Source organism: Alexandromys fortis, unplaced genomic scaffold, assembly GCF_014885135.2.
Source record: "Alexandromys fortis isolate MF-2015 unplaced genomic scaffold, M_Fortis_MF-2015_v1.1 scaffold_36, whole genome shotgun sequence".
NCBI lineage: Eukaryota > Metazoa > Chordata > Mammalia > Rodentia > Cricetidae > Alexandromys > Alexandromys fortis.
This window is the reverse complement of record NW_026067915.1, coordinates 8,942,304-8,956,099: the sequence shown is the minus strand read 5'-3', so window position 1 is coordinate 8,956,099 and position 13,796 is coordinate 8,942,304. Positions and strand designations below refer to the sequence as shown.

The window sequence follows — 13,796 nt, the reverse complement described above, 5'->3', positions numbered from 1 at the left end:
TTTCTCAGTTCTTGCCCCCCATCTAGGACCTTCCACTCCAAGCCTTATTTGTGGATATTAGGTAGGAAATCTGTACCACGGTTCAGGCTGCACTGTTCCACACTTCCCATCTCTAGATGGGCTTCACTGCCCCTAGCAGGCTCCGGCCTGTGGCCCAGCACTCAGGGCCCATCTGGAGGGCTGCAGGCACGCTCTGTGCTCTCTTGTGTTCCCTATTCCTCCTTCCGCAGTAACTCTGCTTCCGTCTGTCTGCCCCCCTGATACAGCACAGGCTCCTTGTCTATGGCTTCGGTTTCCCGACCTGTTAGAACTGAGAGCCTGGCCATGGGCTTCAGTTGTGGGAGAGCTTGGAGACGCAGTGCAAGGTTGAGGAAGGCTGGCTTTTCCTGAAGTCTCTGAAGGTTTTGGGAAGTGAAACAGAACAAGATGCTTATTTCAGAGTTCCCAGGATACAGTGTGGGCCAATAGGCCAAAGGAAGAAACCCCAAGGAGAGGAGAGAGGAGCCAGAAGCACTGTGGGGTGTACACAGAGGAAAGCATGGCACTGGGATAGGTTTATGCGGTGTGTAGTGAAGGGTCCTGTAGGGTTGGCAAGGCGGGCAGATTAAAGAGGCAGGAAGGTGGTCCTGGCTCCAAGCACACAGGCCCCCATGGGCTAGCCATGTGGGGCCAGGACACTGATGGACACTCAAGGTGTGTGGCCAAAATACGGAAAGATAGATGATGAGGATTTCAAAATGTGTCCCCCGAAAGGCTAGATTTGTTTTCACATTTGAGGTCACACTGTCATTTTCTTTGTGACACAGTGTGAACAGTGGGAAGTTTTTATGCGGCTGCTTGGCAAGACAAAAAGAAAGAATTTTGGTGTCTGTCTCCAGTGTTCTCAGGGGGTTTGGGTGGCATGTGAAATCCAGAAGAGTGGGGCGTTCTGGAGGTAAAGCGAATCCAGGGTGGAGACTCCATCAGCACAGGTCTTCAGGGAAAGCAGAGCCTCTCCAGCCAGTGGAGAGGTGGACAGAGCACAGCAGGGCACTGGGCAGGAAGTTGTGCCTGGAGAGAGGTCTAGCAAGAATAAGAGGTTGCCGGGTAGAGGGAGCAGGGTCTGGACTGGAGCACAGCTTAGGTGGGGCAGAGGTGGTGCAGGACCATTAGAGGGAGGTGGGCGGCAACTGAGCAGCCTGCTGCTCTGGAGAGGAGTGAAGCAGGAAGCATAGGCTTGGAGCCTGTACACAATCGACATGGGTAGCATTGCCCCTCCCTGTGATCCTGTTCTTAAAGGAGCCTGGGGCTCTAGCACCCTCTACTACACGTCTCCTTCCCTTGACTCCCGCTGCCCTCAGCCACCACAGGGTGCTAGGTCCCAAACTTAGCCAGACCTTTCTTCTCACGTCAGTGACAGGCGAGCCTGCTGGAGATGTGCACAGCTTCTTACAGCTGCTGTGCATAGCACTGGAGGCAATCTGACCCCTACCACCTACCTGCTGCCCAAAGCTTTGGAAAGGACGGCTAAATGATCATAGGCCTTCCCTTCATGGCAAAGAAGCCCAGACCAGAGGGGGGCAGGGTAGACCCTGAGGCTGCTTGGTAAAGCAGGGCATCAGCAATGTGGAGCCCAGCTCCTGCCTCAAAGAACCTCCAATCCTGGTTCTTCTACCCCATGCCTCAGCAAAGTCACCCACACCTTGGGTCTCAGTGCTGCCCACCCTTCCCTCTGTCTCAGGTGTCGGCGCTACCACCCAACGGCCTGGTCCGCAAGGTGAAGCGGACACTGCCCAGCCCCCCTCCAGAGGAAGCTCACCTTCCCCTGGCTGGCCAGGTGCCCTCACAGCTGTATGCAGCCAGTCTGCTGCAGCGAGGGTTGGCGGGGCCCACCACCGTCCCTGCTACCAAGGCCAGCCTGCTCCGGGAGCTGGACCGGGACCTGCGGCTGGTGGAGCATGAGTCCACCAAGCTGCGCAAGAAGCAGGCGGAGTTGGACGAGGAGGAGAAGGAGATTGATGCCAAGCTCAAGTACCTAGAGCTGGGCATCACCCAACGCAAAGAGTCTTTGGCCAAAGACCGGGGTGGCCGTGACTATCCACCTTTACGTGGCCTTGGTGAGCATCGGGACTACCTGTCTGACAGCGAGCTCAACCAACTGCGGCTCCAGGGTTGTACCACGCCCGCTGGCCAGTATGTGGACTACCCTGCCTCTGCTGCTGTGCCTGCCACCCCCTCTGGCCCCACTGCCTTCCAACAGCCCCGGTTCCCACCTGCAGCCCCACAGTACCCTGCAGGTGGTAGTGGACCAACTCAGAATGGATTTCCAGCCCACCAGGCACCCACCTACACTGGCCCTAGCACATACCCAGCTCCTACTTTCCCTCCTGGAACCAGTTATCCGGCTGAGTCTGGCCTGCCGAGCCAGCAGGCTTTCCACCCCACAGGCCATTATGCGGCCCCAACTCCCATGCCAACCACACAGAGCACCCTGTATCCAGCCCAAGCTGACAGTCGTGCCCCCCACCAGAAGCCACGTCAGACCTCACTAGCTGACTTGGAGCAGAAGGTACCCACCAATTATGAGGTGATCACCAGCCCTGCTGTACCCATGTCGTCAGCCCCCTCTGAAACCAGCTACAGCAGTCCAGCAGTGAGCAGCAGCTATGAGCAAGGGAAAGCCCCAGAGCTTCCCCGGGGCAGTGACCGAAGCAGTGTGAGCCAGAGCCCAGCCCCTACTTATCCCTCCGACTCCCATTACACCAGTCTGGAGCAGAATGTTCCTCGAAACTACGTGATGATCGATGACATCAGTGAGCTGACGAAGGACAGCACCCCCACTGCCACAGATAGCCAGCGGCTGGAGCCTTTGGGGCCAGGTGGAGTCAGTGGGCGTCCTGGGAAGGAGCCTGGAGAACCAGCTGCCCTTGAGGGACCCACACTGCCCTGCTGCTATGGCAGAGGTGAGGAGGAATCTGAGGAGGACTCATATGACCCCCGTGGGAAATCGGGTCATCACCGGAGCATGGAGAGCAATGGCCGACCAGCCGGCACCCACTATTACGGCGACAGTGACTATAGACACGGGGCTCGAGCCGAGAAGTATGGTCCAGGGCCCATGGGGCCCAAGCATCCTTCTAAGAGTCTGGCCCCAGCTGCCATCTCCTCGAAGCGTAGCAAGCACCGGAAGCAAGGCATGGAGCAGAAGATCTCCAAGTTCTCACCTATTGAGGAGGCCAAGGATGTGGAGTCAGACCTGGCCTCCTATCCTACACCCACTGTGAGCAGCAGCCTGACCTCTCGGGGCAGGAAGTTCCAGGATGAAATCACCTATGGGCTCAAGAAGAATGTGTATGAACAGCAGAGATACTACGGGGTGTCCAGCCGGGACGCCGCAGAGGAGGACGACCGCATGTATGGTGGTAGCAGCCGGTCCCGGGTGGCTTCCGCATACAGTGGGGAGAAGCTGTCTAGCCACGATTTCAGTGGCAGAGGCAAAGGGTATGAACGGGAACGGGAGGCTGTGGAGAGACTTCAGAAGGCGGGCCCCAAGCCTTCATCCCTGAGCACGGCCCACGGCCGGGCACGGCCCCCCATGAGGAGCCAGGCCTCTGAAGAGGAGAGCCCTGTCAGCCCCTTAGGGCGGCCCCGCCCTGCAGGGGGCACTCTTCCTCCTGGGGATACCTGCCCACAGTTCTGCTCCAGCCACTCCATGCCTGACGTCCAGGAACATGTCAAGGATGGACCACGGGCCCACGCGTATAAGCGTGAAGAAGGCTACATCCTGGATGATTCCCACTGCGTGGTTTCTGACAGTGAAGGTAATGGCAGCTGGGGGTGATTTCTGCAAATGCTCAGCATCTGGGGGTCTGCCTGGCTGTGGGACCCTGGGCCCCAAGATGTCCCAGCAGGGTCTGTCTTGGCATCTCATCTGTAGTTCCTGCTGCAGGTGGCCCTTGCCTTATCTACTTGTGCCCTGGTTCCTGGTTGTTGGAGGGTGGGGACCTAGTGACCTGCTTGTGGCTGTGGTATCCACTCTCTGGTTCCCTTGCATGGCTTCAGCTAGGTCCCCTCTCCGGCTAACCAGGGGCTGATGGTGTTCTGTTTTTGGTCTCTGAAGCGTATCACCTGGGCCAGGAGGAGACAGATTGGTTTGATAAGCCCCGAGATGCCCGCTCCGACCGGTTCAGGCACCATGGGGGTCATACAGTCTCCTCCTCCCAGAAGCGAGGCCCTGCCAGGCACAGCTACCATGACTATGATGAGCCCCCTGAGGAAGGCCTGTGGCCTCATGATGAGGGCGGTCCGGGCCGCCATGCCTCAGCTAAGGAACACCGGCACCACAGTGACCACGGGAGGCACTCAGGCCGCCATGCTGGTGAGGAGCCAGGACGGCGTGCTGCCAAACCACATACTCGGGACATGGGTCGCCACGAAACCCGGCCTCACCCTCAGGCTAGCCCTGCCCCTGCCATGCAGAAGAAGGGTCAGCCTGGGTACCCCAGCTCTGCTGACTACTCACAGCCTTCCCGTGCCCCATCAACGTACCACCATGCCTCCGAGAGCAAGAAGGGCTCCCGGCAGACCCACTCGGGGCCCACTGCAATGCAGCCAAAGGCAGAACCTCAGTCACAGCCACAGATGCAGGCTCGGCAGGCAGCTCCAGGACCACAACAGACACAGTCACCATCGTCCAGGCAGATGCCCCCGGGCACGGCATCACGCCAGTCACAGATGCAGCAGCAGCAGCAACAGCAGCCGCAGCAACAGCAAGGTGTGGGGCAGCAAGCTCCGCAGCAGACTCCATCACAGGCTCGGCTGCAGCAACAGAGCCAGCCAACCACCCGGGGCTCAGCCCCTGCTGCCAGTCAGCCAGCAGGGAAACCTCAGCCAGGCCCTACCACAGCCCCAGGGCCCCAGCCAGCAGGACTGGTGAGTTAGCTCCTGTGCCTGGGTCCCCGACTCCCCTAGGGCAGATGCTTCATTTAAAGTTTGCATGTCTCTGTGGTTTCAGGGCAGGGTGGGATGAGCAGGATCTCAGCTACAGGTTTTGTGTTGCAGCCACGTGCGGAACAGGCAAGCAGCTCCAAAGCGGCAGCCAAAGCGCCCCAACAGGGGAGAGCTCCTCAGGCCCAGCCAGCTCCAGGACCTGGACCCACAGGTGAGCTATGCCCAGAACACTCAGACTGACTTTTCCCTGTCCACGGGTACCTCACCTCCCCACCCAGTGCATGTTCTCACTCGTCCCCATTAAGTATCCAGTAGGCTGCAGACCTCATACCAGAAAATGAGCCTGGACCAGAGAGAACTCCATCCTAGAAGGCACCGGTGAGCAAGGACCAGAGCCATGACTTCATATATATTTGAGACAGGGTCTTACTGTGTACCTTTGGTTGACCTGGAACTCACTGTGCAGACCAGGCTGGCCTCGAACTCACAGAGATCCACCTGCCTCTGCCTCCTAAGTGCTGGGATTAAAGTAGTGTGCCACCACCGCCCAGCTGAGCCATGGCTTCTTATTCCCTCCTTCCTTGCCTTTCCTTCCTTTACTCTGCCCCTCATCTTTCTCCTCCCTTTCCCCTTCAGTCCTCTCTGTTTCCCTCATCATCCTCTGTTTATTCCTCTAACCCACCTTCTTCCACCTCGCAGGTTCCCTATGTCCAGATTCCCTCTCCCGCTCAGACCTCAGACAACAAGCCACAGTGTTGTCCATGATGATGCTCTCTTTCCCATAGGGGTGAAACCTGGATCCAGGCCTGGAGGGACCCCAGGAGCGCCCACTGGTCAGACAGGGGCAGATGGGGAGAGTGTATTCTCCAAAATCCTCCCTGGTGGGGCAGCAGAGCAAGCTGGGAAGCTGACAGAAGGTATGGGCTGCCTGGGGCCGGGTCCTCACGAGGTGGGGGCCTCTCTGGGGAAGTGCGGGTCATGGGATGATTCTAGGTCCAGTCACCAGACACAGCCCACCTGCTGGTACCCAGTGATTTTTAGGTAGTCCTTGTGCCTTGGGCCTTACCGCAACCAATGCCCCTGACTAGGAGTCTGCCCCGTTTCCTGACATCTCGCTCTGTTTTCTGTGTCACAGCTGTCTCTGCTTTTGGCAAAAAATTTTCCTCGTTCTGGTGATTGTGTCCAGAAGGGTGAGTGCCTGCACCTGTCATTTGCTGGGAAGGGCCTGAGTTACTGGTGGTTGGGGGCCTCTGAAATCCCAAAGCGGGAGTCCTCTGGGAAGAGTGCAGTCTTTAGTGATGGCATGGTGAGAGCTGTAGTGTGCCCTCCTGTGAGTGGGGTGAAAGAAAGAGAAAGAACAAGGACACCTCAGTGCCTCAGACGTGGGGCCAACTCAGTAGAGGTCCCCAGCAAATGGACATCAGGGCGAATGTCCGCTTGCCATCCCAGACCTCCGGCCGTGCTGCCAACATGATGGGGTATCTGGGGCTGTAGGAAGCAGGCAATGCAGTGAAACTCACAGCCTTCCTCTGCACTGCTCCTCAGGCTCCTGAAGATCTGAAGAAAGATGACATCATTGCTGTGGAAAAATCTCTGGAGTCAAAGGCCTGGGCGCAGCTCTGGACTCTGCGTATAACAGTGAGTGTCAGGGCCAGGTTATGGTACCTGAAAAGTGGGTGAAGGGCCCTGTTCCTGAAAGTATGAACTAAAAAGTACCTGGTATGCTTCTTCAAGCTGGGCTGGGTCTAGCAACCCCATCAGACACCAGAGCTGGCATGGTGCTGAATCAGCTGTCCTTGAGGAAGGGCCCAGTGAAGCCAGTTAGACCCCTACAACCTTGGGTCTGAGTTCAAAGTCATCCTGGAGGACAGGATAGACTATGGCTCTCACTGGAAACATTGGTGCCTGCTGCTGGTGTCTCCAAACTCTAAATAACTTAGCAGCTTTGGGCATGAAATCAAGACACTCTTAGAGTCACAGGGTATGTGTGCGACTCACAAGAGAAAGAGGGAGCTAGGGAGAGAGGCAGGCAGAAAAGGAACACGGAGGGAAAGCACTCACCGGTCAGCCAGGCTCAGCCCCATTCTAGGTCAAGTCAGCGAGAGAACGAGAGAACGGGAAGGCTCAGGGTCTGAGTCCTCACCACCTAGACTGTAGTGGTCAAGTACAATGGGATGCTCCTGTTGGAGCCTGCCCTGGTCCTGGCCTTGGCCCTGCCTCTGTGGACAGAAGAGGAAAAGCCTCACCCAGAATTGGGGAGAATAGCCTGGCTGTTTTGCTGCTACTCCTTGCTCAGTCAGGAATCACCTATCATGCCTTCTGCAGGAGGCCTCGCACCTCCTGCTCCTTTTCCACTCTAGAGTTAAGACTGTGGAGGTATGTGGGTAGCCATGGTGGGGCCCACAGCCAGTAAGCAAGTCATTTTAAGGGAGCCTTGGACAGTAAGTGCTTGTGATAGAGAAGAAATTCCAAGGACTGCCGTCTTTTCAGGAGTCTCGAGGCACTGAAAAGGTCCAATCTCTTATTTATTTATTCAACAAATGCTTGTCAAGCCCCAAGTATGTGCCAAACCCTATTTTAGACGTTGGAAACATAGGAATCAAAACCAAGTTTCTGTCCTTTCAAGTCAGCGGTCCATTAATGGAAACAAAGAATAAGTACATTTCAAAATAAAAATTTAGCCATGTATGGTAACATACATACACCTTTGGTCCAGCACTTGGAGGCAGAAGCAAACAGTCTCTGAATTTGAGGCTAGCCTGATCCACAGAGCAGGCTTCAGACCAGCCAAGGCTACATAATGAAATCTGACTAAAAAATAATAAGTAAGCAAATAAAATAAATAAAAGTCAACTTGAAAGGGACTTCGGCAGGTGGCAAGCGTTGCAAAGCGGGATTTCTGGAGTGGTAAGAGCTGCCCTAAAGAAAGCAGTCAGGGCTGAAGGCATGCGGAGGCACAGTGCCAGCAAAGGCTCTGGTACTGAGTGGAGCTGCCAGGCTTCAGGGACAGGCAAAGATAAGCACTACTAAACCATAGCAGAGGGGCACAGTGGCTGGAGCCTTTGGGTGGGTACGGCAGGCCAATGTAAGGAGCTTGGGGTTTGCTCTAGGGTGGTGCACACTCTGCCACTTTCTCTCTCAGCTCAACGTTTTCTTGGCATTCCCTGAAACAAATATAAACTCTCAAGTGCTATTCAGGGCACAGGAAGGGACAGCCCATGGCTCAGGGCAGGGCCAGCCTAGGTTTGGGGCCTGAGAACTGTTAGAAGGAAAGGTGGCACGGGTGTACTTTGCTCCATGCCCAGCCACAGCGTGGGCAGGCCATCGAGACCACGGCTTCCTAGTTAAGATCTTCCTCTGGGTCCAGCACTGGGCCAACAATTGGGCTAAGTGGTCAGAGCTGCTGTGTCCATCTCCTGGTGTTTTTATGCCGATTTCAGAGATGAGCTAGAGATGCTTATCCTGTGAAACAAAACCTCATCTCTCCCACTCTTCCTGTTTGTCTTTGTGTTTTTGAGACAGGATTTCATTTGTAGGACCGACTGGTCCGTAACTCAATATGTGTAGATCAAGCTGATCATGAGCTTTTCCTGCCTGTGTTGCTTAGAGCTAGGATTATGGATGTGTACTATCATACCTGGCTCCCCACACTTTCTTTGGGTTTCTCTGTAGTTTTGGAGCCTGTCCTAGAACTTGCTCTGTAGACCAGGCTGGCCTCCAACTCACAGAGATCTGCCTGCCTCTGCCTCCCTGCCTCCCGAGTGCTGGGATTAAAGGCGTGTGCCACCACCGCCCAGAGCTTCCTTTACTGTTAGGCAAAACGAAAAGGAAGCCTTCTTACAAAATAAATGCTGAGGGTCATCAAGAGGACTCAGTGGCCAAAGCCTGACAACCTGCGTTTGGATACCACATGGTAGAAGGTAGAAGAGATCCACCTCCTGCAAGATCTTCTCTAACCTCCATATGCATGTGTGTGCACACACACATTTGAAAAAAGAAATATCAAGTAGTGGCACATGCCTGTGAGCCCCAGTACCCCATAGGCTGAGTTTGGAGGGTCACTCTAGTGCCATTTTGGGCAATATAGTGAGATCCTGTTGTCTCAAACAGGAGAGAGAGAAGGGAGGTCTTGTCCTGGAGATCTGATTCTTCCTTATTCGAATCCTTCTTTCCATGACCTTTAACTTGCACAAACACTAACTTTTACTTGCCTCAATGGATAGAATCGTCTAGGTGAAGAAGACCCTGGCCATTATACATGCAGTGTCTGAAAGCAATATGAGGAGGGTGGGAAACTGCCCAGGGTTCTTGGGGAAAAAAATCTTTCTTTCTTCCCTCCCTCTCTCCTCTTTTCAAAGCATCTACAATCTGGCAAACCCTTGGCCCAAAGATTCACACCATGTGGCCACAGCAGGCAGGCCTCATCAGAGCGCAGGACGTTTCCTAACAGCAGCTACCTAGGTGAAGCTTCTGCTGGAGCAGTGGGACCATTGGCTTGGGGGACCTTTCATTGTCCTTCCAGAGACCCTGCCTTCCTCAGGCCAGCCGTCCTTGGGAGAGAGGAGCCCGCACCAGAACACTGTTGCTGCTTGGCTGTCTGCTGCTCTTCCCACAGCCTCCTGCGGCCTGGCCAGCCAGGCTTCAAATGCGTTATACACAGAGTTTGGGTGCACACTGCCCTCCCTCTAAGATGCCAGAAGTTTTTCCACAGCCTTGGAGAGGGGCTTTGAGGGCTGGGGGCCCTAGGCTCCGTTTCCTTCACATTCCAGCTGGCCCGGACCCCTCTGTGGCCATAAGGCCTTGCCCCCTTCACCCTGCCCACCCGGGTGACATTGGAGCAGACCTCCACATGGCCAGCATGGGTTTGGGAGAACTTTATAAACATTAGGACCTAACACTGTCTCATCGCTGACGTAAGAGGCCATAGTACCGAAAAGCAGCGTGGGCACCGGCTGAGGCTTCTCCCAGCCCGTGGATGGCAGCATACCAAGCCTGCCTGCCATCGTCCTAAAGCCATCCCCCAGCCATTGTGAGCACCCAGCAGCACCGCCATTGTCTCGACCAGCCGGCTCCTCGTCTGTACACCTGGGGATTTCTTTTGATTTCAAGAACAGCCTTAATCATTCCAGTTTTCATTCCAGTTTAATCATACAGATTTACATGTATACCTCATGAACATTTTTTTGTTCTGTTTTGTTTTCTCTTCCCTTCTTTTCTTTGCTTTTAGCCCTTTGTCTGTCTCCTCCACCACCTTGTGACTGATGGTTTGGTTTCCTCTCTGCTCTCTGCCCCTGCTCAGCACGGGGAGAAATGTTGATTTAGAAGCAATAGCGGGCAGCAGGCCACCAAGAGCACAAACCCAGGGCGAGGTCTAGGGAGGCCCCTCAGCCCGCCTGTTTACTGTGCAATTCCAGACCTTCTTAAGCCATCAGCAGTGGGCATGCTCAGACCAGAGGAGCCAGGACTTATGCACCGGCCAAGGGAAAGGCTCGGAGCCCTGTGGGTGAGGGGAGTGTGATTCTGTCCATTCACCTGGTGGACTGGGCTGCATGCCTCCTCAAAGCCCTTCCCTTGGAGGCCTCCCTTCATCTCGGGCACAGCCACAAGTCTCATCTCTAATGTTCTATGCAATGAAATATAAACCCTCAAAGACAACTGTTAATATTTAATAAATTCCATGTTACATATAAGGAATTAATTGCAAACATGCAGTTGAGAAACTGGATAGATCTGCTCATATCACTACCCCAACCAATCCTGTGTAGTGTGAGTATGTGTGAGACAGAGAAAGTGAGAGCATGCGTGTGTGTGTGTGTGTGTGTGTGTGTGTGTGTGTGTGTGTAAATTCTAAGTCTGTGGCATGTTTGACCTGTGGCAGGACTCACTGCTGCCGGGTGGGTCAGCGCCTGTCCCGCAGTGGAGCATGCACAGCTCGCAGCCTCTTTGCACGATTTCATTCATTTTAAATGCTCGACCCTCTTGCCTGGAGTACTTTTTGCCTCCAACCCTCTCCTTTAGGGGCATTTCTCTCTACCTTCTGCACAAGCTAGTAAAGACCTGCCGGACTACCTGAGTATGCCAAGCCGTGGGGCAGGCAGTGAGGCCCCCATACACCTTGCTGTTTTTATCTGTCCACGCTAGCAGATAAAAAAGAAACCTGAGAGCAGTGATCAGAGCCTGCAGCAGATGCATGCGTACGGACGTTCTGTGGGTTTGCTGTAGGATTTCTACTTGTTTATCATTTTTCCCTCCTGCCCCAGGCCTGGGCCTAAAGAATATGGTCACCGCTTTGCAGCGGGGCACTTCCCAAGGGCAAGGCTGGGCCACATCTGTGGAGAGGCAGAAGTCGAGAGCAGAGCCTGGGCGTGTGCCCTAGGATCCCTAGATCTTTACTAACCCTGCTCTTTGCCTCCCCTTCGTGATGAGGAGTCTTAAAGGACCGTGACCCAGGAGATCTGGACTGGAGCCAGGGTCATAGGGTTCCCAGGAAGAGCTGGCTGTGGGCTCTTTGGCGGAAAATATCCGAGTAACTAACTACTCACATAACAGCTTCCGGCTGAGCTCAGAACGCTTCTCAGAAGCAAAACTTACTGAAGGGCACGTGTGGTCCTCTCCACATCTGTCTCCAGGACTTGCCTGCCCTCTCCTCTGATGCATAAGTGTTCCACTGTTGTCAGCATCTCTGACCCACTGAGGTTCGACCTTCCTCCAGAGTGCTCTGGTTTGTACCATGCATTTCTCAGGGGTCCACATTTCTCATGATTTTTTTTTAATAAGGCCTACAAATTCTTTAGACTGAAATCCTGTCCCACCTGTGGCAGCTGTGCATGGGACAGTCGAGGCTGTGTCCAGCTTAAGACCCTGAGTTCCAGGGATTTGGCTTTTTTCATGCTATCGGACATCTCGGAGATCAGACCTAGGCTGTACGGGGCCATCTGAGCAAGGGCTGAAGCCCATCATTGAGGCCCAGGACTGTATGGGATGTGTCCATTGTTTAGATACTTGGGATCATGGCAGTAACCCTTTCCACTCATAGTCAAGGGACTGGACTTGGAGCTGAGAGCAGGCAGGATGTCCGCAGGTCAACCTCTGGTAGGCCCACCTAGCTCTAAATATTAACTTTTCAGCAAATTTCTTTTCTGGCCAGACTCTGAGTTTGACATTTCTGATATCTGTCACTACATCCCTGGCTGTCCCCACAGGACAGAAACTTGCCCCTTTGTGAAGGTGGCTGCCATAGTCTTCTAGGTCAATATCCTGGTCCTTCTGCTGACTGGGGCTATGACACCCTGAGGCTTGGGGACCAGCGTTAGCTGCTGTAGGACACAGAACACATCGGGTGCATCTCCAAATGGGTAAGAAGTCTCTGGGTAGAGTCCAGACCTTCTCTATTTCCCTCTCTCAGTGTCATAAGCAAGGGAGCCCTCTTCTGCCTACCCACGGCTTCAACATACTCCCTTCATAGTGATAGCCCTCCTACTGTTACCTTCCTATTCCTTGGGTGGGACAAATGGTCTCAGGGCCCACAATGAGAGACCAGCAAGGGCAGCAATTCTGGCCTGTATTCTGGAGCCTTTGGGGAGTTTTTCAGGCAGGTCCTTTGCCTTGATGGTACAGTCCTGCCCTATTAGCCCTTCTCACCCATGCTGTAAATATTTGTCATCGTGGACTCCAACAGGGTCAGAGGGACAGACCTAATCAACTGAAACTCCTTGGAGATGCCATCTCTGTCTCCCTGGGTGCCAGTACCTTGCTACCATATGCACCAGGTGGCACCGGAGAGCCATAGAAGTCGTGAGATACTGTGTGTAAGCACGTGTACATGAATGTATGTGTGTGTATGTGTGCGTGTGTGTGCGTGTGCGTGTGTGTGTGTGTGTGTGCACGAGACTCATTCAATCTCTGGGGTCAAATCAGCTCCTCTCCAAGTGTGGAACCCTGGAGAGTAGTGGCCATCTACATTTCCCTGTAGCTTCCATGTCTTGTTTTTGCTTTTCCTTCCCTCTCCTTTCTTCTCTCCTTCTTTATTTGAGGGGGAGGAGTGCTGTACAAAGTCAAACCAACAAGTTTACAGCTGTAAGTGCAATGACCCGAGTCCTCCACATGACCTTGTGAATTGTGTGCCGTCCTTCTGTGCTCTGTGAGAACTCGTGGAACTTCAGTGTCCCCTCCCCTGTATTGTGACAAGGTATTTCTGTGGTATCAAAATAAAAGGACTTGATATAAACAACCTCTAGACTGTCTTTGGGATGATTTCTAAACTTAGCCAAACAAGCAAATACCCAAATTTGTAAGATACTCTCCACGGTTAAAGAAAAAAGTGGAAAAGAGCACAATTTCAGAAGTGTTGATACAACTGGGACTGAGAACACACCAAGTCACTTAAAAATGACCCTACCCGAAGGTGCAAAGGTCAGTTCAAAGCCAATGCCATCCCAAGGGGCATTTTCAGGATCCCGAGTCTCAGGAGCTAGATATACAAGTGCTGCCCCCTGGTGCTTCCAAGCAAACTTTACATCTGCCTGCCTTTTCCAACCTCAGAATTTTTTTATGGCTGAGAGACCTTAGTTCCACATAGTCAAGAATAGTTCAAGCTGAGTGTAGTGACCCTCACCTTTAATCCCAGCATTTGGGAAGCAGAGGCAAGTGGGTCTCTCTGAGTTCGAAGCCAGAACTATATAGAGAAACTAAGAATCACTAGAGAATAAGAAATAGGTAAAAAAAAGAATACCAATTTTGCTTTGGGTAAGAAGGAAAGCCCTCATTCAAGGGGACCCAGAGGTGATTTAAAAGACCAGACTGGTCCAAGCTGTGTGGAGATACCTAGAGTTGCCGAACCCTCTGTTGTCACCTAAGTCAACCTAGTC

General features: G+C 53.7%; 1 protein-coding gene across 3 annotated transcripts in view; it reads left to right on the top strand.

The window, feature by feature from the left end:
• Positions 1 to 13,159, top strand: part of Bsn (bassoon presynaptic cytomatrix protein) — an 86,024-nt gene extending 72,865 nt beyond the window's left edge. For 2 of the 3 annotated variants that reach the window (XR_007591223.1, XR_007591222.1), the window contains 7 exons: positions 1,721 to 3,800; positions 4,100 to 4,911; positions 5,041 to 5,140; positions 5,715 to 5,846; positions 6,065 to 6,119; positions 6,475 to 6,567; positions 9,288 to 13,159. Coding sequence is in view for 1 of the 3 variants with exons in the window: in XM_050139601.1 (XP_049995558.1) it covers positions 1,721 to 3,800; positions 4,100 to 4,911; positions 5,041 to 5,140; positions 5,715 to 5,846; positions 6,065 to 6,105 (3,165 nt within the window). In the remaining 2 variants the exon portion in view is untranslated. Of the gene's footprint in view, positions 1 to 1,720; positions 3,801 to 4,099; positions 4,912 to 5,040; positions 5,141 to 5,714; positions 5,847 to 6,064; positions 6,120 to 6,474 lie in introns of all 3 variants that reach the window. The other variant, XM_050139601.1, reaches the window with a different exon arrangement.
• Positions 13,160 to 13,796: the final 637 nt, after the last annotated feature.